At 38.1% G+C, this 25,316-nt stretch overlaps 1 protein-coding gene across 1 annotated transcript in view; it reads right to left on the bottom strand.

Moving 5' to 3' along the window:
* Nucleotides 1–25,316, bottom strand: part of DCHS2 (dachsous cadherin-related 2) — a 393,558-nt gene that overhangs the window by 172,478 nt on the left and 195,764 nt on the right. The window contains exon 3 of the mRNA XM_006884496.1: nt 18,197–18,428. Within this exon, the coding sequence (XP_006884558.1) occupies nt 18,197–18,428 (232 nt within the window). The remainder of the gene's footprint in view (nt 1–18,196; nt 18,429–25,316) is intronic.

Below are 25,316 nucleotides of genomic sequence, written 5' to 3'. Positions count from 1 at the left end.
AATAAAATATCTCTTTGTCTATAAATTTATCAGCTTATAATTGATAACACTGAATCTTTATACTTAAAAGTATCATAATTAAATTTATTTGGTCCTCATTTTTAATCACATTTTTCAAATTGTCATTATCCACTATTATAGGAAATCAATTTAACCGTTAATATAGACTTTGTTTGGTTGGAGAGAGGTATTGGTAAAGGAAAGAAGAAAGGTCTGGTGTGAAAAACAATGTATATGAACTTTATGAACTTTGTATGTAAACCAGTATAAAATTAATTTTTTAGTTAGATTTTTTAAAACAGAGTTTAATAGGGATTAGTAAACTATAGCTTATAAGCCAAATCTGACTCAGTCCCCGTTTCTGTAAATAAAGTATTATTGGAACATAAAAAAAATAGACATTGCATCATTTATGGAATAGTTCTCATTTCAAGTTTAATTACTGAGTGCTTGGATTTATATAAACTGAAAAGTGCAGTAACATTTATCTATGTTCTTTATCTAGCCACTTTCTATTTAACAACAAAAATATCTAACTCATTGCCATTGAATTGGGATCACCTAACAGCTTTTCAAAGGCTGTAGATTACAGAGGAGGAGATTGCTCATCTATCTTACACAGAGTGACTGGTGGATTGAAATGCACCAGTAGGGAGCGCAATTCCTTACTCACTACGTCAGCAGAAAGAAGAAATTGCTTAGACATATTTTCAAAAATTTGTTAGGAAAAATAGAAACAAAGGCCTTCTCTTAATCAGAAACTAAAATATATCTATCATCATGTTCTTTTACTAATTAAGCTATACCAAATTTTTGAATCAAATCTTTTGGAAAAGTTAAATATGGTTGTAATTCACTGTTAGAAAAAAAATAAATGGGATATTATAAATCTATAAACACTTTCAAAACAGAAATTATTGTCCACTCTGAATAATGCACTTTCCATTATAGAAAAAGTTTTGAAGGAAAGAAAACAATTTTAAGGTAACATAGATCTTAATATAAATAGTGGGACAAATATATCCCAAGGGTCTCTGGCTCTAGGGTTGATGAGATGAGACCTTTTCTTCAGGTTCATGGAGTTAGCTAAACAGCTTCCACGAGATGGCAGCAAACCCAAAAAGTGGCATAAGAGTTTCCTCATAAATCAGAAGTGGAAAAATGTGTTTTCTCTCAAGAACAGAAAAATTTAGAAACTATGGGATAGCAATACCAATTTCTTACTAGTTATTTGATATTTATAAAGTCTCTCTTATGTTCAGCCTATAAAAATATTAAAACATACGCACAAAGCAGATGTTGATTTTTTGTTGTTATGTGTCATTAAGTCAACTGAGATTCACAGCAATCCTATGAATAATAGCTCTAAAACCTGCCCTGTTCTAAGCAAAGCAATCTCCGATACATTTGTCCCCATTACCACAGTCATTTGGTCTTCTCCTTCGCTGACTGGTTCCTCCTGGCAATAGGCCCAAAGTAGGCAAGACAGAATTTCAAAGCCCTTATCTCCAAGGAACAACCTGATTTCACCCTCTCCAGGACATATACCTGCTTGTCCTCTTGGCAGACTATATAGTATGTTCAGAACTCTTCTCCAGCACCACAACTCAAAGGCATTGATCAATTCTGCTTCTTAGCCATTGTTCTTCTTTAGTTACTGTTCAACTCTCTGAAGAAGTAATTGCAAAGATTATAGCTTGGATCATGTGCTCTTTAGTCTAAACAGACATTGTTGCTCTTCATCACGCTGGAGAAGTCCCTGAGAGCAGACTTTTCCAACGAAACTCATCTTTCAGTTTCCTGACAGCTAGTGCCAAGAAACGTGATTGTGTTTCCAAGCAACATGACATTACTAAAAACTTCAAACACTTCTCCATCTATTATGATGCTGCCAATTGGCCCAGTGGCGAGAATCTTTGTGTTCTTGATGAGCTACAATCCATGCTGAAGACTGTAGTCCTTGAAATTCTAGCAAACACTTCAGGTTCCCCTCAGTTTTGGCAAGGAAGGCTGTGTCATCTTGTTGATGAGTCTTCCTCCAATCCTGATGCCACATTCCTCCTCATAAAGCCTAGCTTCTTGAATGATCTGTTTCACATATGGACTAAAAATATATGGAGAAAGGAAGCATCCCTTATCCACTCCTTTCTTGATTTTTGAATCATGCAGTATTTTCTTGTTCTGATGACTTCCTCCTGATCTAAGTATAGGTTTTGCATGAGCACAATCAAGTGTTCTGGGATTCCCATTCTTCTTAAGGTTAGCCATAATTTGTTGTGATCCACACAGTCAAATGCCTTTGCATAGCTGGTAAAATTCAAATGGCCATTCTTCTGATACTCTTTGCCTTCAACCAAGATCCATGTGATATTGGCAATGATGTCAGTTAATATCTCTAGTACCACAGCCTCTTCTAAACCTATCTTGTACTTCTCTCAGTTCTCTGTCGATGTGCTGTGACAGTCATATTTGGTCAGGTGCCCTGCCTAACCAGCCCAAAGTGCCATCATCATTAAAGATCAATCTTTTCCTTGTGGAGGCCTTGTAGTATTCTGTAAACCTGAATTTTACAGAATAAAACTAAATAAGAGAGGCTTGTCTGAAATGTCATTGTCAATTTTTCCCCCCCTCATGATAATGGAAAAGTTTTTGATGCACACAGGGACTTTATTATAGAAGGCCCCAATCATTGATTTCACTCTCTCCTGGTTGTGAATTTCTGGCTGTTTTTTTACAAGCCTATTCATGCCATAGTCTAAGGCTTTTAAGTTTGGTCCCATTTTGTCTCTTATGAGCTTTATAATTTTAGGTTAGACCCGTAGGCCTCTGATCCACCTTGACTTGACTTTTGTGTATGGTATGAGGTGCAGATCCTATTTCAGTTTTCTGCAGGCAGAAGTCCAGTATTGCCAGCAGCATTTGTTGAAGATCCTGCCATTTCCCCTTTTGAAAGGTTTTGTTTTCTTGTCAGACAACAATTGTCTGTAGGTATGTACATTGATTTCTGATTCTTGATTCTATTTCATTCAGTGCCTGTTACTGAACCAAAACCATGCTGTTTGGGTTATTACAATAGGATATCATGCTTGGAAGGGTATAGGGACAGCACAAGAAAGGAAGACCATAGATCAGATGGATTGATTCAATAACTGGGGTAATGAAGGTGGCTGTGTCAGAGACAAAAAGGTTGGCACAGAATAGAGCAGGGTTCAGGGCTGCTGTACATAGCACTGCTGTGAATCACAAGCAACTCAACAGCACATAACAACGAAGTGGGTTATGAGATCAGGGAGTGCTATGCCTTCTGCTTCATTTTTATTTTTCAGAAAAGCTTTGCTTATTCAAGGTCTTTTTTCTTTCCAAATAAACCTACCTTTTCTCTTTTGGAAGAACGAGTTTGGTATCTATAGTGGGATTGCATTAAACATGTAGATTGCTTTGGGTTGGATTGGCAATTTCACAATGCTGAGTCTTCCTAACTGTGAAAAGAGAGATTTTTGGGTTGGTTTGTTTTTGTTTTTCATTTAATTAGGTCTCTTATTGTTTCTTATAGTAGAGTTTTGTAATTATCCTTATAAAGGTCTTTTCTGCCTCCAGATAGGTTTATTCCCAAGTATTTTGTCTTGTCATCACTTATTACTAAATGTTATAGCTTTCTTAATTACATTTTCTGTGTTTGTTGTTGTTGTTATGTATTGTTGAGTCACTCACTGCAATACTGTAGAGAAATTTCACTGGTTTTTGTATATTGGTCTTAAATTCTATCACTTTACTAAATTCATCTACTATGTCTAACACACTTTTTTTGGTTGAGTCTTTGGGGTTTTCTGTGTACACTACCATGTTGTCCAAATATAGTGACAGTTTTACCACTGCTTTGCCAATTTGGATGCCTCTTATTTCCTTCTCTTCTCTTACTGTTTTAGTATGTAGTTCCAATTCAATAATGAATGGAAGTGGTGAATTGGACATTCTTGCCTGATCCCTGTTCATAAAAGCAATGCCTTTAGTCTTATTCCATTGGGAATGATGTTAGAACTAGGTTTTACATATATATTTTTCACTATGTTGAGAAAATTTTCTTCCAAATTTATTTTGCTATGTGTTTGAATTAGGAAATGGTGCTGGATTTTGTCAAAGGCCTTTTCTGCATCAATTGATAGGATCATGTAGTTCTTGTTTTCTTCTTTGTTAAAATGATTGATTATATTATGTTGATTGTACTCTTATCTTGAACCATCTTCATATACTTGTTAGGAATACCACTAGATGAATTATTTTTTTTCTTTACTATTAGATTCTATTGGCCAGAATTTTGTTACAGGTTTAAGTCTTTTGATTTACAGATTAACACAAAATATGTATCTTCCAATAAGGATCTGAAAAGATGGTATAATAGTGGGCATAGATCAATGATGATTAATTTTATAAGACACAATGTAGGGGAATGATTATAAGAAACTCAATGTGAATAAAAAAAATTAAAATATATATGTTGCTCTGATATAAAGCTCAAATAGACAACGTATGGGAAATGTTTTTAAAATTATTATTTCTTTTCTCTATTATTATTATAAATACAGTATATAGACTATGGTCATAGAGCACAGATCACAGTACAGGAAATTTGAAGTGAATTTCAAGTCTAATTCCAGGCCATAGCTCATTTTTAAGCAAACCATTGAATCTCTTTCCATTTAAGTTTCTGCCTCCACTCAATGGTATAGCAGATCTGTAAAATTCCTCTGTTTGTAGGGCTTATACTACAGAAGCTATTGGAAAAATTCACATTTAGTTTATTTCCTTGGAAAGTGATATATACTAGTTGGGTGCTCATAATTCTTTTTATTCTCTTTTTTCCAAATCCCTTTATATATATTAATGTATTAGCTGTATATCAGAAAGCTTTCAATGCAACAAAGTAGAAATCATAAGCAATTATAAGTATCACTTACTGGGTATATAATCTGAGCATATAAAGTTAGCATTAAAAAATAATCTTCCCTTGGAATTAGCAAAAACAGTTTGTGCTTTGTGAAATGTTAAAATCCACAAACACAAAAGATTATAGTTAACAGCAGTGTCACAGCCACTCCTGTCCGGAAATTTGAGTCATTTTGGTTATCCTTTTTAATCATTTGTCCTTTCTATAGCAAGTTAGATTTTGTCTACACCACAACTAAATACAGAACAGACAACAAAGTAAGCCACATAGGCTTATAATGACAGAACATTATTGCTCAACACTAAACCATTTCAGAAGTAATGTATGGTCAAGAACCAATGGTACTGAAAGGATGATGTCCAAGCTGCACTGAAACTTGGCAAAAAAGAAAACTTCAGGCATGTATGGAATATCAATTGAAATGGTTCAGCTACAGATGCAGCCCGGGGGGCATGCTCACTAGTCTATGCCAAGAAATTTTACCTGCCAACCAACTAGAAGGGATTTCTTTTTATGCCTATTCAAAAACAGAAAAGTGATCCAACTGAGTACATAAATTATCAAACAATATAATTAATATCTCAGGCAACTGTAATAAGATTGTTTAAAGATGTTTAGAGCAGAATATAGACATAAATTCAAACTGAATTCAGAAGAGGTGAAGGGGCAAAAGATATTATTGCTGATGATAGATAGATCTTGGTTGAAAGCAAAAAATACAAGGAAGATGTTTTCTTGAGTTTTGACTGTGAAAAGACATTCCTAACATTCAAATATTGTTGTTATGTGTCATTGAGTCATCTGCAACTCATATTAACCTTATGAACATTAGCTCTCAAACCTGCCCTATCTTGAGCTAATCTCGTAAAGTCCAGCAGACTTAATTCCATTTCTCCAGTCACTGAATCAATTCATCTCATCCTGGGTCTTCCTCTCCTGTGTTGTCCCTCCTCCTTTCTTAATATGATGTCCCTCTTCAAGGACTGGTTCCTCCTGGCCATGTGCCCTAAGTATGTGAGTGAGAGCCTCAAAAATCCTTGCCTCGAGTGAAAAGCCTGGCTTCACTCTCTCCAAGACAAACCCATTTGTTCTCTTCATAGTCCATGGTATGTTCCTCACTCTTCTCCAAAACCACAACTCAAAGGCGTATATCCTTCTTCTATCATCCTTTGTTATTGTCCGGCTCTTAGATGCATAGTAAGTAACTGTGAATATTAGAGCCTGGATCATGTGCACCTTAGTCTCCAGAATGACGTTGTTTCAGTACGCTAGAGAGATCCCCGATACCAGACTTTCCCAATGCAGCTCATCTTTTGATTTCCTGACTGCTGGTGCCAAGACTGATGATCATGCAAACAAGCAAGCTGAAGTTATTAACAATCTCAATCTCTTCTGCCCAGTGGTGAGAATCTTTGTTTTCTTGATGTTGAGCTTGAATCCATACTGAAGACTACATTCTTTGTATAGATCATAATAAATTATGAATAATATTGAAACAATTGAGAATTCCACAACACTTGATTGTGCTCATGTGAAATCTATACATAGATCAACAAGCAGTTATTGAAACAGAACAAGAGAATGCTGCATGGTTTAAAAATCAAGAAATGTGTACATTAGAATTGTATCCTTTCTCTGTGCCTGTTTAATGTATGATTAGCAAATAATGCAAGAAACTGGACTATATAAAGAAGAATGAGGCATTAAGATTAGAGAAAGACTCATTAGTTACCCATGTTATGTGTCAGACAGAAGCTTGTTTGCAGAAAGAGAAGAAGACTTGAAGAAATTATCCAAGACTGAAGTCAGTTTACACCTGAACATCAAGAAAACAAAAATTTTTACAAGTGTCATGATAAATGGTGAAAAGATTAAACTTTTCAATTACTTCATTTTACTTGAATCCATAATCAACACTCAGGGAAGCAGCAATCAAGAAATAACAAGATGTATTTCACTAGGCAAATTTGCGGCCCAAGATCTCTTTAAAATGTTAAAGACAAGAAATTTCAGTTTAAAGATCAAGGTATGCTTGATCTAAATTGTGGTCTTTTCAATGGCTTCATATGCATGTGAAAGTTGAACAATGAATAAGGAAGACCAAGGAAAAATTAATGACTGATTAATAATGCTTTGTCAGCATACTTTGCCAAAATGTTGACTATATCATGTAGACTGTCAAAAAAAACAAACAAATGTGCCTTAGACAGTGATCCTCAGATGTTGAAACTTCATGTCACACACTTTAGACACGTTGAGAAAAGGGGTTAGTCTTTGGTGAAAAAGACACCAGGCCTGGTAATGTAGAGAATTAGCAAAACAGAAGAAAACCCTGGATGAGATAGTGACTGCAACAATGAGTTGGGTAAGATGAAAATTGTAAGGGTGGAGCAGGACAGGACAAGGTTTCCGTCTGTTGTTCATAGGGTCACTATGAATTGTAGTTGACTCAATGGCATATAACAACAAAAATCAACACATCCAAGCATCTAGAATTGTAACATTGAGTGTCAAAGAGAAAAATTTCTGTTCCTTTTGTGCCCTGAACAAGTAAGCTTTACCTCTCTTAAAAATTGTATCGTCTTTTTACACAAAACTAAATTTTATAAATAAAGCCATAAGAATTAAACCAAATTTGGAGTTAGGGAAAGGTATAGTTGGATTTGTGCAAATGACTAACATATTGTTGAAAATAGCTATCTTCCTGAACTAATTGGAATTAGAACTAAAGTTTCTCTGAGTTTAAAATTATTGAATAAGTAAGACAAGCACAAAAACTGAAGAACTGCTCTTTTCATGCTATTAAGAAGAATATTTTAAACAATGAAAAATAGATATCAATTGTAAAATAGGATTAGAAATCCATGAAAAAAGACGTATTAATAAATGTGTCTCTTAAAAATAAAGAAATAAATGTGTCTCTTATGTTTCCTCCATTTAAAGCTCAAAACACTGTGGTCTGCTCCATGCCCACATCAAAGAAATCCAACTGACTGAGGATAAGAGAAATGAAAGCTTGATTCTCTATCTCTCTCCTGATGCCTAAACACATTCAAGAAAAATGTTCTTTGAACCAACAACAAACTTAGAAAACTAAAAACAGAACAGGAAGATAAACCCACAAGAGCAAACAACCATGACATTGTCACACTCCCCCCTTCCAGCCTTCTCCCAAACATTTTTCCTACCAGATGAACATAATAAGTCAAAAAAACTCTATTTTTAATCTATGAGTCTTCACTGTGGCACAAACAAACCCATGGAAAAATATCTTTTCTTCAGGAAAACATGAAGGTTAACAGAAAAAACATATGTCTGATATAGGAAGCATGTATGAACCAGTGAACAAATGAATGAAAGTCTCTCAGAATTTTAAGGTAATTCAGGAAGAAGTGACAATGTACAATTACTCCTTGATCATCATTATAATCACTAGAATTGCTCACTAATCATCAAGACTTTCCTCATACTACATAACTACATTTTTCCTCAGCCTACCGAAAATTAGAGTCGAGGTTGAAAGTGAGAGAGAAAATTGAAAGGTACTGAGACTAACTTGAGAAGTACATATTACACAGACCAGGGAATTACTCTTAGAGAGAAAAGAATGAATATAGAGGCAAGAGGAAGTGCTGAAAAGAAAGAGGTTATCACTAGTAAACTGAAAAGAGAACTTGGAAGTGGATCAGACCATTAAGGTCGCCTACAATATACACAGTGTGTTATGGAATGCTGGTGGCCTAGTGGGTAAGAAACTGTGACGCTCACACAAAGGCATGAAGTTTGAATCCACCAGCTTTCAAAAATCAAAAGACAAACTGCATTGGATAATCTGATGTGAAGGACGTAGAGGGATAATGAAAGAGCTGGATTACACAGTGACCGTAACATTGGACTTGAAGACTGGAAACTGTGGTGATGGTGCAGGATTTCAACTGGTTGTACAGAGGGTCACTATGAATCAGCGTTGGTTTCATGGCTCCTAACAATAATTATACAATGGCAGAGGACTGGAAAGGGTGTTTTTTTTTCTAGGTTAAAACAGAAAACCCTTTGTTATTTCTTAAGAGATTGTAATAAGGATTAAAATAATTTTCATTTATTCCTACATGTTATTTATTCATTTCCCCAAAAATATTTCTTGGTAAATGCAGTTTTTTGAGAATGTGCTTATACTAGTAATATAAAATTGATAGAAATAAAATCTTTTTTAAAAACTAGATACAATAGTAACAAAAACTAATCCAAAGAAGCCAGTAACAATAAAAACATGCATATTTTTTTCTTTGAGAACACGTTCAGTGCAAATAGTTTTTATGCACAGCCTTGAATCCTAAATGTAACATAAAATATTACCCATTGTACACATTAAGTAATAAAAGCTATTTTCAATCCATAAGTCTTGATTATGGCAAAACAGATTTTTAAAAAGTCTTATTTTGGGGAAAATATGAGGTTGACACAAAGCATATACATTTATGCAAAATAGTTCTAAATTATATGTTGGATTGCAAATAGGAAATTCAACAGTCTGTGTCTACCAGTCACTATGTGGGAGATGAGGCACTCTTCTACTAAAAATTTCTACCTTAATAGCCTCAGAAATGCAATGGACAATTACTATGAATCACAATCATCTCAAAGGAAGTGTATTTGGGATATGATCTATTACGTCTCAATGTGAAGAAAACAAAAATTCTCAATACTGGGCCAATTGGCAGCATCAAGATAGGTGGAGAAAAGACTGAAACTGTGAAAGATTTTGTCATACTTGATCTGCAATCAATACACTTGGTACCAGCAGTCAGGAGATAAGGGTATTGTATGGCACTGGGAAAGTCTGCAGTCAAGGATCTCTCCAAATTATTAAGGAAGAATGATGTCAGTTTGAGGACTTCGGTGCACCTGATTCAGCCATAGTCTTTTCAGTCACTTGCTTTGCATCTGAGGAGCTGGTCAATGAATAAAAATGACAGAAGAAGAATTGATACTTATAAACTGTGGTGTTGGAGAACAGCAATGAACTTATATCATGGACAACCAAGAGATGACATGACAGACATGACCTGGAGAAGGTGCACCCAGTGTGTTCCTTGGGAAAAGGATGATGAAGTTTCATCTCACATACTTTGGCATGTTGCTAGCAAAGGCTTTTCCGTGGAGAAAGACATTATGCTTGGAAAGGTGAAGGGTCAGCAAAAGAGAGGAAAACCCTTACCCAGGTGAATTGACACAGTGACTGCAGCAATGGGCTAGAGTGTGTTAGAGATTGTGAGGTTGACACAGGATAGGACAGGGCTCAGATGTGTTGTTCATAAGGTCTTGATGACTTGTATGCCCCTCAATGGCACCAAATAAGAACAACACAACATTACATATAATACTAATCCCTCAAGAAGCCAAGTAGATTCCAATTCATAGGACTCCCAAGTTTCAGCATAGAACTGCACTGTGTAGTATCTGATGGCTGTAATATTACAGAAGTAGAATGCCAACCCTTTCTTCTACAGCACTGCTGACTGAGTTGAAACCATCAATCTTTCAGTAAACAGACAGAAGCTATATACCACTCAAGGAATATTGTATATAATATTTACATCTAGTATTCTAGGTTCTAGTTAACTAATGGACAAACATACGGAACTAATTTACTCACAATGAAGACTGCCTATTCATTACACAGTTTTCCCCATCATCATTCGTGATACTGTTTCATTTTCTTCTAAAAGTTAAAATAAAGCATTACCAGGCCCCATGCATTTCTCATGAGCTATGATTAAGTACAACTAAATGCCAGGCAATGTTACACTGAGAAGTGCCTTCAGCCTAGACAGACCAGAATAAAATAGCCAACAATAATAACCGGAGGCTACTTACATTATGAATTTGGTTTTTGTTTTAAGAAAAAAATGACCACGATACTTCCCCAGATAATGACCCACATAAAGTGTTCTCCATGATTAGCAATGGCATTTGCCTTATAACCCTGAGCCAGGAATGGGAGCAAGCAGCTGGCCAAAGTAACCAAGATTTCTTCTAAAACAGGATACAGTGCAAATCATTCTTCAAGATCTTGCAGGAGAAAATGGATGAGAGTATGCTGCTGCATGTTGTTGTTTGTTATTATGTGTCATCAAGTTGCTTGTGACCCATAGTAACCCTATGTACAACAGTCTCTGACACACCCACATTACCCTAGTCAATGAGTCAATCCATCTCATATAGGGTTTTCCTCTCCTGCGCTGTACCTCCACCCTTCCAAACATGATGTCCCTCTCCAAGGACTTGTCCCTACTTGCAACATGTGCAAAGTATGTAAGAGGAACCTTCTAAATCCTTGCCTCCAAGTAGAAGCCTGGTTTCACCCTCTCCAGGACGAACCTGTGTGTTCTTCTAGCCACCCATGGTATATTCAATTCTCTTCTCCACCATCACAATTCAAAGAAATCAATTATTTTATCATCCTTAGGCATTATCCTGCTTACTGATGAATTTGTAATTAAGTAAGTAATTGAGAAGAGCATGACCTGGATCAGGTGCACCTTAGTCTCTAGACTGGCATCATTGCTCTTCAGTATTCTGGAGAGGTCCCTGACAGCAGATGCAATTCGTTCCCAATGAAATTCATCTTTTGATTTCCTAGCTGCTGCTACCAAGAGTGTTGTCTGTGGAGAAGATGTTAACAATCTCAATCTTTTCACCATCTATCATGATACTGCAAATAGGCCCAGTAGTAAGAATCTTTGTTTTTGTTTTCTTGCTACTGAGCTTCAATCCATAGTGAAGACTGTAGTCCTTCTCAGGTCCTCCACACTTTCAACAAGCAAGGCTGTGTCGTCTGCATAACATAGGTTGTCGAATCTTCCTCCAATCATGATGCCACATTACTCTTCATTGAGCCTAACCTCCAGGATAATCTATTCCATATATAGATTGAAACGGTATGGAGATAGGATACATCCCTGGCATAAACCTTTCCTGATTTTGAACCATACAGTGTTTCCTTGCTCTAATAACTGCCTCCTGCCTTACAAGTTTCACATAAGCACAATCAAGTGTTCTGGGAAATTTCTCTTTTATATATGTATCTCTATAGATGGATGGATAGATGGTAAATAGATAGACAGGGAGGTAGATAGACAGATATAGAGAAATACATATATAAAGAGAGAGTATGTGTATATATAGAAAGAGAGATATATAGAGACAGAAAAACTGAGAGGGAGAAGGAGAGGAAGCAAGGGAGGGGAACAGAGAGAAAGAAAAAAGAGACGGACGGAAAACAAGCAAGGAAATCAAGTAAAGAGCTAAGATACACCTTACTCAAGCCATAATATTCTTTAAAATCTCACATTTACAATTTTCACCTGGGAAGGGGGCGGAACTACAATGAAAAAAAGCATCAAACAAAAACCCACTTACTGACACTGAACTCTGTTGGTGAAGTGGGTAAGGAGTTGTGTTGCTAACCTGAGGTACATGAATTGAGAGAGAGAGAGAGTGAGGGAGAGATAAAATGAGGAAGAAGGAGAGGTATAAAGAAGGAGGACAGGTTAAAAGAAGACACCCTCATATAAGCAATTCCCCTAGTCGGTCACAAAAGCCTTCAGAAGTGTACTTTCCGTGCAAGAGCAAGGACTTTCTTCCTGGACCAACTGTTGTTGTTGTTGTTATGTGCCGTCGAGTCGCTTGCGACTCATAGCGACCCTATGTACAACAGCCCTAAACTCCGCTCTGTCCTGTGCCAATCGCACTGTCTCTGACACTCCCATCCCGAATATCCCAGTCACTGAATCAATCCACCTCATAGAGGGCCTTCCTCTCCTGCGCCGTCCCTCCACCCTCCCAAGCATGATGTCCCTCTCCAAGGACCGGTCTCTCCTCACAACATGTCCAAAGTATGTTAGACGGAGCCTCAGAATCCTTGCCTCCAAGGAGCCACCTGGTTTAACCCTCTCCAGGACAAATCTGTTTGTTTTCCTAGCAGTCCTTGGTATTCTCAATACTCTTCTCCAGCACCACAGCTCAAAGGCATCAATTCTGCTTCTATCCTCCTTGGTCATTGTCCAACTCTCTGATGCATAACAAGTGATTGCGAAGACCATGGCCTGTATCAGACGCACCTTAGTCTCCAAAGAGATACCATCCCTCTTCAGCACTTTGGAGAGGTCCCTAACAGCAGACTTTCCCATGGCAATGTGCCTTTTAATTTCCTGGCTGCTGGTGCCAAGACTGTTGACTATGGAGCCAAGCAAACTAAAGCTGTGTACAATCTCAAGCTCTTCACCATCCATCCTGATGCTGCCAATTGGTCCAGTTGTGAGAATCTTTGTCTTTTTGACATTGAGCCTCAATCCATATTGTAGGCTTCAGTCCTTGACACTCTGCAGCAGGCGCTTCAGGTCCTCTTCAGTTTCAGCAAGCAGGGTTGTGTCATCCGCATAACGCAGATTGTTGATAAATCGTCCACCAATCTTGACCTCACATTTCTCCTCATAGAGCCCAGCCTCGCGGATAATCTGTTCTGCATATAGGTTGAAGAGGTATGGAGATAGGATACATCCCTGGCATACGCCCTTCCCAATTTTGAACCATGCAGTGTTCCCTTGCTCTGTTCTGATGACTGCCTCCTGCAGTTTGAAGAAGACAGATTCTGAAGGATGGGATGTTTTGCTTAAAAGTCGGGTATAATCTGTTCGGGCAGTTTTTATTTCCTTAACAATGAAGTGTAAGCTAATTGGCCATTTTGATTTAGTAACAATCAGTTGTGGGCTGGAAGCCTCTTGTTTAAATCAATCAAGACCTGGTGTTAATTGTGTTTGGGGAGAACATTATTCTAAGTGACACAGCACTTGTCTGTCAGTTTGCTGTACCAAGATAACTTGGGGTTGCTATGACACTAAAAGGTATGCCACTGGTATGTCAAATATTATAAGGGTTACCCATGATGGACAAGTTTTGGTGGAGCTCCCTGATTAAGACAGACTAGGAAACAGGATGGGCCATCTACATCTTCAATAACAGGCCTTTAATAACCCTATGAACACTAAAGAAATGAGAATTGTTAGAGTAGTGTAGTGGTAGAACCCAATTTGGAAGTCAGTTGAAATGAGGAAAACAATTACAAATATTGTTTAATAACTATAACACAGAATGTACATAACTTGAAAGTTGGAAAACTTGAAATTGTTAGCAACGAAGTGACATGTATGAACATCAACATATCAGGCATCAGTGAGATGGACCAGTGTTGGACACTTTGAATCAAATAATCATATGGCATATGCTGGAAATGAAAAGTAGAATAAGAATGGTATTGTGTTCATAGTTAAAAAGTCAATTTCAAGTTTTATCCTGAAATACAATGTTGTGAGTGATAGGATTATATCCATATAAATACAAGGAAGGCTGGTTAACACAACTATTATCCAAATATGTGCTCCTGACATCTGGAGCCAAAGAGGAAGAAACTGAGAATTTTTACCAAATCTTGCAGTCTTAAATTGTTAAAATATGCAATTAAGATGCATTAATGATAATTGGTGACTGGAATGCAAAAGTGGGAAAACAGTGAAGGAGGAGAAATAGTAGTTGAAAAATATGGGATTGGTAAAAGATATGAGGCTAAAAATAGAATGAAGGCATTTTGTATTTACAATGCCTTATTCATTGTAAATACCTTTTTTAAAAGACACAAATGAAAACTTTACACATGAATCTCACCTGACAGGCTGCATAGGAATCAGACTGACAACACTTGTGCAAGAAATTTTTGGAGCAGCTCAGTATTGTCAGTCAAAACTAGACTAGAGGTAGACTGTAGGTCAGACCATCATTACTCATATGCAAGTTCAAATTGAGGCTGAAGAAAATTAAAATAAGTACACAGAAACCAAGATGTGGTCTTGAATCAATTTCATCTGAATTTCAAGATCATTTTAGGAATAGGTTTTAGGCATTGAACACCAATTATTACAGACCAAATGAGTAGTGAGAGGATATCAAGGATATTATCCATAAAGAAAGTAAATGTAATTACAAAAAGAGGAAAGAGAGAAAAAAAATCAAAATCAATGTCAGAAGAGACTCTAAAAATTGCACTGGAGCATCAGGATGCAAAAATAAAAACATTCCAAAGTAAAAGAGCTGAACAGAAGATTTCAAAGGGCAGCTAGGGAGAACAAAGCAAAGTATTACAATGTAATGTGCAGAGAGCTGAAATTTGAGAATAAAAAGGAAAGGACTTACTCTGCAGTTTTCAAGGTGAGAGAACTGAAAAACAAATTTAAGCCTCTTATCCCAGTACTGAAAGATGCTATGGGCAATATGTAGAATGACCCAGAAATCATCAAAAGAAGATGGAGGGAATACACAGAGTCACTGTACCAAAAAGAAGTGATTGCCATTGAAAACTTTCAGGTAGTACCATTTGAACAATGGTAATGAAGGAGGAAGTGGAAGCTGCATTGAAGGCATTGGCAAGAAATAAGGTCACAGGATACGATGGGAAACCAACTGACATATTTTAATTAACAGACGCAGCTTTAGATATGGTCAACAGTCTGTCAGGAAATCTGTAGGATAGCTGCCTAACCAATTGGATTTGAAGGGGTCTACAATTGTTCCCATTCTCAAGAAAGGTGATCCAATTGAAAGTTGAAACTATTGAATAACATCATTAATATCACATGCAAGCAAAAGAGTGCTGAAGATCATTCAAAAATGGCTACAACTGTACATAGTTAGGGAAATGCCAGAAGTTCAAGCAGGATATAGAAGAGGCCATACCATCAGAGATATCATTGCTAATGTCAGACGGTTCCTGGTTAAAAGTAAAGAATAACAAAAGAATGTCTTTGTGTGCTTAATTGGCTATGCAAAGGTATTTGACTGTGTGGACCATAACAAGTTGTGGCTGACATTGAGAAGGGGAGTCCCAGAGTACTTAATTGTGCTCATGTGGAACCTATACCTAAACCAGAAGGTAAACAGAGCAAGGGAACACTGCATGATTTAAAATTGACAAGGGAGTGTGTCAGTGTTGTATTCTCTCTCCATACCTATTCAATCTGTATGCTGAGCAAATTATTCAAGAAGTTGGACTCTATGAAGAGGAGTGTGGCATCAGGATTGGAGGGAGACTTATCAATAATCTGCATTATGCAGATGACACAACTTTGCTTACTGGAAGTGAAAAGGACTTGAAGAACTTGTTGCAGAAGCTCAAGGAATGCAGCCTTCGGTATGGATTGCATCTTAATGTTAAGAAAACAAAGATTCTTATCACTGCAACATCATGATGGAGGGAGAGATTAAAACTGTCAACAACTTCATCTTGCTTGGATCCAGAATTGACATCCTTGGTATCAGCAGTCAGGAAATAAGGAGATGTATTGCACTGGGAAAATCTGCAGTTAGGGACCTCTCCAAATTACTGAGGATAATGAGGTCAGTTTGAGGACTAAGGTGTGTCTGATTTGGGCCATAGTCTTTCCAATAACTTGCTATGTATCTGAGAGCTAGACAATGAATAAGGAGGTCTTTGAGCTGTGGTGCTGGAGAAGATCACTGAACATCCCTTGGGTGGCCAAAAGAATAAACGGATATGTCTTGGGAAGGGTATGGCCAGAGTACTCTTTAGAGACAAGAATGATGAGGCTCTGCCTCACATACTTAGGGGATATTGCCTGGAGAGGTTATTCCTTAGAGAAGGACAAGATTCTTGGAAAGGTGGCAGGTGGGTAAAGGAGAGGAAGACCCTCAGTCAGGTGGACTGACAAGGTGACAGCTGCAATGGGCTGTTTTGTGTCAGGAAATGCTAGGATGGTGCAGGATGGAGCAGGATTTAGATCTTTTGTTCATAGGGCGCTATGACTCATACTCAACAGCACTGAACAACAACAACATATATATTTCACATATTAGCTGATACAGGAAGAAGTAGTTAATCTAGTAAATAACTGTTTTTTTCCTAAAAGAAAAAAATTCTTGGATTCTTTGGCAGGTTTGCAACCAATACAATGAAGAACTAAAAAGCTTTAAGCATCATTTTAAAAGACAAAGCAACTAAGGCCTAGAAAGACTAAGAGAATATTAGACTTACAGAAAAGTGATGATGCGCTAACATGAAATGATGTGAAGTCATCCTCAGATGGCATGATTGTACAAATGGAGCGAAATTAACATTTGCAAAATAAATATTACTGGCAAATGTTTTCTCCATTGTTTCTCCACTGTACTTTGTCTCTCAAAATATTTGCTATGTAGGCATTATCAGACCCACTTTAAAGGACTTCACCAAAGTATAAAAAAAAACAATTATGTCAGTTTAAAGATTAAGGGGCACTTGATACAATCCCTGGAACTTTTAATTATTTCCTATGTTCTGGTGGCCTACTGGCAAGAAGTTGCGCTGCAATCCCAAAGGCACGTAGTTCGAGGCCAGCAGTTGCTCCAAGGCAGAAGTATGGGCAGTCTCCTGTACTATTAACTGCCTCTGAAAACCTACTGGAGTGTCAGCTATGGATCGGTTCCAACTCCATGGTACACAACAACAACAACAACATGCATCCAAAAGTTGGAGAGTGAATAAGGATGACAGAAGAATAGTCAATGTCTTTAAACAGTGGGGTCATAGTAGAGTACTGTAAAAAAACCAAACGACAACAACAACAAAACAAACAAAAAACCAACAACCTAACAAGTCTGTCTTAGAAGGAGGGCAAAAAGGTTACTCCTTAGAGGCAAGTATCATGAAACTCCAACTTACATACTTTGAGCATATTGTCAGGAGGGACCACCTAGGAAAAGGACACCTTGCTGGGACAGATGAAGTGCCAGAGAAAGAGAGAAAGTCCTCAATAAAATATTTTGGCACCGCGATGGTAATAATAGGCTCAAGCATATCAGAGATGGTGAGGGTGGTACAGGATGGGGCCAAGTTCAGAGCTGTTGTTCACAGGGTCACTAAGACTGATAGTCGATTGCTGGTACCCAGTAACAATAATTTTAAAAGTAAAGAAACCGAAGCCACTAAAGCTCACAAGACCAGCAGGAGACAAAATCTAGGATTCAGACCTCTGGGCTGCCTACCTGAATAGCTCCCACCGTTTCTCAGAAACCGTGCTGCCTTTTGGAAACTGAAAAGAGAACTGCAGTACTCCAGCTACTGAAAAGGTCCCTTTGTTTCATTTTCTCATTGTTAAGCAGAAGCTGTTCATTTCAGAGGCAAATTATTTTAAGATGACATACCTGTGGTAGAGTCAATGATAAAAAAGGATGACAGGTCTCCAGGAATGAGCTCATATGCCAGTGTTCCGTACACCCCAGAGTCCCTGTCAGTGGCAAGAACCTTGGTGATCTCGGTGCCTGGCTGGGTCTGACTGCTGATGCTCGTCACGTAGGTTGAGGGGTTAAACACAGGTCGGTTATCATTCACATCCTCCAGTTCCACACGGACAAAAGCTTGGGCACTTAGCCCACCCTGTTGGAGAAATGGGCAGAGATTACAAATGAATTTTCGCTGAGGGCTGAAATATGGAGTAACTGGCAAAGATCCTAGAATAGATGTTCAAAGCAACATAATATACTCATTTTGCTTTTAGCCTCAAGATGGGTTAGTGAGTAATAGCATAGAATCTATACTTCACCCCTGTTTTTAAACATTAATGAAATTAACCATTTAAAGCTGCTAAGAGAAACTAATTTCAGAGTTGAGGTCAAATATGTTCAAGAAAAGTCGTCCTCCTGTTCAAAAGCCCAATAAATCACTCTATCCTCAGATAATCTTTAAGTGAACGTTGGTAAATGGTAAGGAAAAAGGGGGTAGGAGATGAAGTTTCAGCTGCAGTAGAGTCATCTGACTCATGGTGGTCCCTTATGTGACAGATTAGAACTGTGGTCCAGTTTTCAGTTGTTGATTTTTCTTTTTTGGATTACCAAGGTTTTCTTCGAAGGCCATTCTGGATGATGTAGTACTTCTAAGCTTTCAGAAAACAGCCAGGTGTGTTAAGTCTCTGCACCATCTAGATGGTATCTTGAGATGGTATCATTTGATAAAAGACTAAGGTACATGTGGCAGGCATAAGAAAATCTTCCAAACAAAGGAAAGAGGAGAGTTTCCGAGCAAGAGTGAGCCTGGTTTGTTCAGTGGCAGCAAAGAAGCTGGGGAGGGTGGGTGGTTGAAGCAGAGCCACGTGGACAAAAGTCAGGTAGACTCCTGTGAGCACCTTCGCTCTTACCTTAACATGAGAAGCCCATCAGAGGGTTCCGAGTAGAGAAGCAGTTTGATTTGATTTAGATTCTAACAGTATCCTGTCACCCTAGCAGCTGTGTTCAGAGCAGACTGCAAGGCAGTAAGAGTGAAGGAGAGGGAACAGTTAGGAGACAGTAGCACCCTTATGATGACCAGGCCTGGCATGGACCAGTAGTGATGAATGTGGTGATGTTTTTCCATGGTGTTGGGCCAATTCATATTGACAACAGCTCCATGTAACAGAGAAGAATTGATCTATCGGGTGGTGTGGTGGATGATGTGTAATGATGTTCTGCTAACCTAAATAGGCCAGTGGTTTGAACCTACTATCTTCTCCAATCGAAGAAGACTGGCAGTTTCCACTAACAAAGATTTAGTGCCTCAGAAAGCAGATAGAGGATAGAGGGTTGATATGAGTTGAACTTGACAGCAGAAGGATTATTGTTGTTTGTGTTCCTGGAGGTGGGGCAGGCAGGGAATGTGGTAGAAACTGTATGGGAGGCGATCCCCACCCAGGCCTTTCTCCTTCTGAGCTGCTAGTGAACTCACACCTAGGTCCTAGTGCCCAACCACTACACACCAGGGAAGGCAGGCTGTTGCTGTCAGCTGTTGAATTTCTTCTGATTCAAAATGACCTTATTGTATAGAGAGAAACGCCCCCTAGGGCTCCCTAGGCTGTGATTTTTAGAAAAGTAAATCACCAGGTATTTTTCCCCCCATGGAATTTCTAGGAGTTGCAGTCCACCATCCTTCTATTAAGCAGTTGAAGACTTAATAAGTGCATCTCTAGAACAGAGAAAGCACTTATCCTAAATGCTGGGACCATGTTTGTTTTGGAATTCTGTATTCTTTCTTTTTCAGGTGTTAGAAAGATAATGTATAAATTAGTGGAGAGAGGATCTAATACCGGCTGTATTGTGTTACTGTCTTCTGAAAACAAGAATGAAGGAAAATAAAATAACGGAAAATAATCCTCGGCAATTTTCATTGTTCTAAAGTAAAGCATATGTTTTACTTTAAAGCACTTTAAAGCACAATTTTCCACTTCTATCTGGTACATTTTGACACTTTCATCTTTGACAAAAGTCCTTGGTAAGTCACAACAGCCTGCATTTTCTCACTTTTCCACTCCTGGAGGGGTTTTTTTTGGGGGGGGGGGGAGGCGGGGTGGTGGTGGTGACTTTTTTGGTTTGGGTTTGTTTTTCTTTTAATTCTAGGAGGAGACAGTGGACAAAGGCAGGGGGAAGATGGACAGTGAAGAAGGGAGCTTGGCCACAGACAAAGGAGGTGCTATGCTTGGTGAATATGTAGAAGTACTTGCCCAGGGAAGAGGGAGGGCGAGACAGAGAGCATTCCATGAGTAAGATTAATAGAAAGCCAGGAAACAACTTTTATCCTCTGAGGTACCATGGGCGCTGGGCTTTTGGAAGCGGAAGGAAGGAAGGAAGGAAGGAAGGGAGGGAGGGAGGGAGGGAGGGAAGGAAGGAAGGAAGGAAGGAAGGAAACAGAATGAGGAGGGGAGAGAAGAGGAAGTATATCTTTAGGAATAGTGCGATTTTCCAAATTCTAAGTTGAATTAATCCTCATGATTACCCCTCAGTAAGCACGTTGTACTATGAGGGCTTGCATGCTGCCATGATGCTGGAAGAGACACTACTGGTACTTCAAATACTAGCAGGGTCACTCATGATAGATAGGTTTCTGTGGACTTTTCAAATTAGGACAGACGAGGAAGAAAATATTACAAATATACTTCTGAAAATCAGTTCATGAAAACCATATGGATCACAACAGAATACACTTGTATGCAATGCTGCAAGAGGACCCCTTAGGTTGAACAGCACTAGATGTCATTGCTATGATAATAAGTTCAAAAGTGTCAGTATTTCCAAGTCTTCCACTCAGAACTGGGAAATGCTTCATTCTGCAATGAATAAAGAGGGCTGAGTCAAATACAATTCAATGGCAATCAGAGCACAGCTGAATTAAAACACCAGGGCAATAAGGTCAAACAAAGGCAAATCACTCCCATCAAATCAATTTTGACTCATAACTGAAATGCAGTCAGGTTTCCAAGGCTGTAAACCATAATAGGAGATGGCCTGTCTTCCTCTGAAGATGAGTCACAAGTGAATTTGAACTGCTTGAAGAGTTCAACTTTGGTTAGCAGCACAACTTAACTAAGGATTATGCATCAGAGCACCCCCAGGCCCATACCAGTTACCAATTAGGGCAGGAATGGCTACCATTGCAGGGGGAGAAGAAACCAAAACCCTATAGGAGTTCAATTGAGCCCATCTGCTTAGGGTGCAATCTGGCAGCAGATCTAAAAAATGTGTTAAGTCTCCCTCAAAGAATGAACTGCAGACTGAATAGGAACCAAAAGAAAATAACTCCATTACATCTGAGGTAGAGACTACTTTTCCTTCAATGTGCCTTCCTTCTCGTCTTTGTCTTCCCTATACCTCCTTACCCTGTTCTTTTCTGTCTCTCAAATTCAGAAGTCATTTAAGTGGGAAAGCAAGTAAGTGAAAACAGAGGAAGTGTGAAGAAAGGGATATCACTTGTTTTGGTAGAACAAAGGGATATCGCTCTTTCTGATTCGTTTTAAAAACAGAGATCATAAATCCTAGTAGTCCACAAAAATCTTAAAATCAGCATCAGTGGTACCAAAAAGAAGAAAAACATCAGATGGAAAAGGGAAAATCTTCCTGTCACAGAATAATGCTTTCTTTTTGCAGGAGAAATATTCTACATATCTGCTTTCCATTTTTTAAAATAAATCCATGTTAATGTTTTTAAAATTCGTTGCCATTGTTTTTGATGTGAGGCTGAGTAAAGTAACCCTGTCCTAGCCTCTGGCATCTTCATCATCTCTGACATACTTGAGAGTACTGCTACAGTCACTGTGGCGATCCATCTCATTGAGGGTCTTCCTCTCCACCTTTCCAAGAATGATGTCACTTTCCAAAGAATATCCTTTTCTAGCAACACACTCAAAATATATGATTCAAAACTTTGTCACCCTTGCTTCCAAGGAGCACTTGGGTTTGTTCATAGGATACTCAGTACTCTGCTCCAACACCCAGTTCAAAGGCATCAATAATTCTTCTGTCATCCTTATTCACTGTTCATCTCTCAGATATGTAGCAAGTGACTATGGCCTGAATCAGGTGCACTTCAGTCTTCAAACTGACATCACTGTTCATCAGGACTGCAGATTTGCCCAGTGCAATACGTCTCCTGATCTCCCGGATGTTGATTATGGATCCAAGTAACATGTAAATGTTGACAATTTCAATCTTTTCTCCATTTAGCCTGATGTTAGTTCTCAGTCCAGTGGTGAGGATTCTTGTCTTCTCTATGTTGAGATGTAATCCATATTGAAGGCAGAAGTTTTGATCTTCTGGAGCTAGTGTTTCCAGTCCTCTTCACTTTCTGCAAGTAATGGTATGTCAACTGCCAAGAACAGCTTTTTCACAAGTCTTCCTCCAAGACTAATGGTACCTTCTTCCTCACAGAATCCAGCTTCTCAAATGATCTGTGCAGCATGAAGTCTGAATAGATATGAGGAAAGGATATGATCTTCACATGCATCTTTCCTGATTTTAAACCATGTAGTATTCCCTTGCTCTGAATGGACAGAAGTTTTTCTGTCTAGGTAAAGGTTTCACATGAGCAAAATCAGGTGTTCTGGGATTCTCATTCTTCTCAATGCTAGCCATAGTTTATGATTCACATAGTCAAATGCCTTTGCATAGTCATTAAAAAAAATTAGATATCCTTGTGATATTCTCTGGTTTCAGCCAGGATCCATTTGACATCAGCAATAATATCCTTGTGGCCAAGATCTCTTTTGAACTTACATTGAACTCCCGGCAGCTCTCTGTCAATGTCTAGCCTTTTTTGGATGATTTTCAGCAATATTTTGCTTGCATGTGATATTAATCTTGTCCAGTAATTTCCATATTTTGTTGGATTGCCTTCTTTGGAATAAGAATATGGCTCTCTTTGGCTAGACAGCTGTCTTCCAAATTTCCTGGCATATTTCTTTTAAAAAAAAAATCTATCTTCTTCACTAATTTTAAAAAAAAATAAAAATCCTAGCATAGAGTCGTAAGCCCATCCAGAGCTACATCTGTTCGCTGAAGCATGTTCATTGATATCCCATTGATTCCTGGGGCCTTATTTTTGCCAAAACCTTCAGTGCAATTTTCTTTATTACCATTGACTCTTGTTCATATGGTTGTTGTTACATGCTCTTAAGTCAGGTATGACTCATAGCTGACCCTCCAGTTGGTTTTCAGAGGCAGGAAATTGCACAGGAGATTGTCCATCCTTCTCCTGCAAAAGCATGTGCCTTTGGGATAGCAGGGCAGCTTCTTTCCACTAGGCCACCTGCAATTTTTCAGTGTCAACGGATCCTTTTTGCTATTGTTGTTGTTAAGTGCTGTCAAGTCAAGTATGACTCATAGCAACCCTATGAACAAAAGATCTGAACCCTGTTCTACAATTGTAGTGACTGTTTATTCCTTCCTTCTTTTGTTGGTGCTTCCTGGATTATTCAAAATTTTGTCCTTGGCTTCTCTCAGTATTACAACTCAAGGCTGGAGCTTTGGTGTGCTTTTTTTTTTTTTTTCTTTTCAGTTTTTTCAGCTTGAGAAAAGCCAAAGGGGTTCTTCCCTTTTTATTCTCCAACTCCAGTTCTTCACATTATAAATATAATAATAATAATAATAATAATACATTATAATACTTTACTTAGTCTTTTCAAGCTGACCTTTGAAATCTTCTCTCGTCTGTTTTACATCAGGATGTCTTCCCTTTGTCTTCTTGACACTCTAGTTCTTTCCAGAGCCTTTTCTGACATCCACTGTGGACTTGTCTTCTGTCTTTGTAACAACCTTTTGCTCCTTTCAAGGATCATATCTTTGATGCTACTGAAAGCGTTTTCCTTTTATACTATTAAGAATGCTTTATATACACTTCTCCTTTATCATAATCATTTTTTAAAAGATTTTATTGTTCTTTTGTTACATATAAGAAAACCAAAGCATATAGAAGCTATGTGACTCATCGAAGGTGAAAAACTAAAACCTCAAAACTCAATGCAATCAAGACAGAACTGTGTTACAGCAGACCCTCCTTTAGGTTTCTGAGGCTGTGAATCAAACAAGAGGAGACATCTGTCTTTCTCTCAAGGAGCAGCCGGTGAATTTGAATCTCCAGAAAGCCTTCGGGTTAGCAGCACAACTCGGTAAGAGAGCTCTCTCACTAAGCTGTAAGCAAGGCAGATCTTCAACTGGAACAGAGATTCTTCTGTCACTCAAGTCTCTGGTAACATCTTTTAAATCAGACTCTAAATTATTGCTCTACTATGAATTCCGCCATCATTTAAGTCACCTCATCTGACTGTACCAGCAACAGTGCAGACCACAGGCTTTGTCTTACAGATATGAAGACAAGGTCTCTGCTTTCAAGCAACTTGCCTCTCTGAGACAGACTGCATTTATGACATAGAAGAACAGTTTGGCCAAATGTCCTAGAGCTCGTGTCTGGCTCTTCTCATGTCCAGGCCTGTAGCCTGGATAGTGAGAAGTTCTTAAAGCTGAGCTTGGTGATTTGCTTCCCATCCTATGCTATATGTGGAAGCATTTATGCTGGTTCAACCACTAACAGTAGATGATCATAGAAGCTCCTTAATTCTTAATATTCTGAGTCAGATTTATTTAACAAGTCTGATATTCCTACGTTTTCTACAGTGCATCCACCTAGCTGTATTTGTGTCAGACACTGAACACGTCTTGTGACATTTCCAGAAATGAATTTTAGCCTCACTCACTCTCATTAGATGTTACTTTTGTTCATATTTGTACAATATACAAGCCATCGTCCAACTACAATGGTAAAATACTTATTAGAAATATATGGAAGAGATCCCATGTGGACCTGAAAAGATGGGATAATGGAAGGCATCATCAACGGTGATTGATATTATAAAACACAATGTGTATACATGATTGTATGAAACACAATGAGAATGAAGGAATGTGTAATAGACAGTGTATACAAATCTTGTATGCAAACCGACATAAAATGAAATAATTATACAAAAAT

The sequence above is a fragment of the Elephantulus edwardii genome, unplaced genomic scaffold, assembly GCF_000299155.1.
Source record: "Elephantulus edwardii isolate Elephantulus edwardi_28Jun2011 unplaced genomic scaffold, EleEdw1.0 scaffold00034, whole genome shotgun sequence".
NCBI lineage: Eukaryota > Metazoa > Chordata > Mammalia > Macroscelidea > Macroscelididae > Elephantulus > Elephantulus edwardii.
Note: the sequence above shows the minus strand (reverse complement) of the source record. Positions and strands in the feature narration are given on the sequence as shown.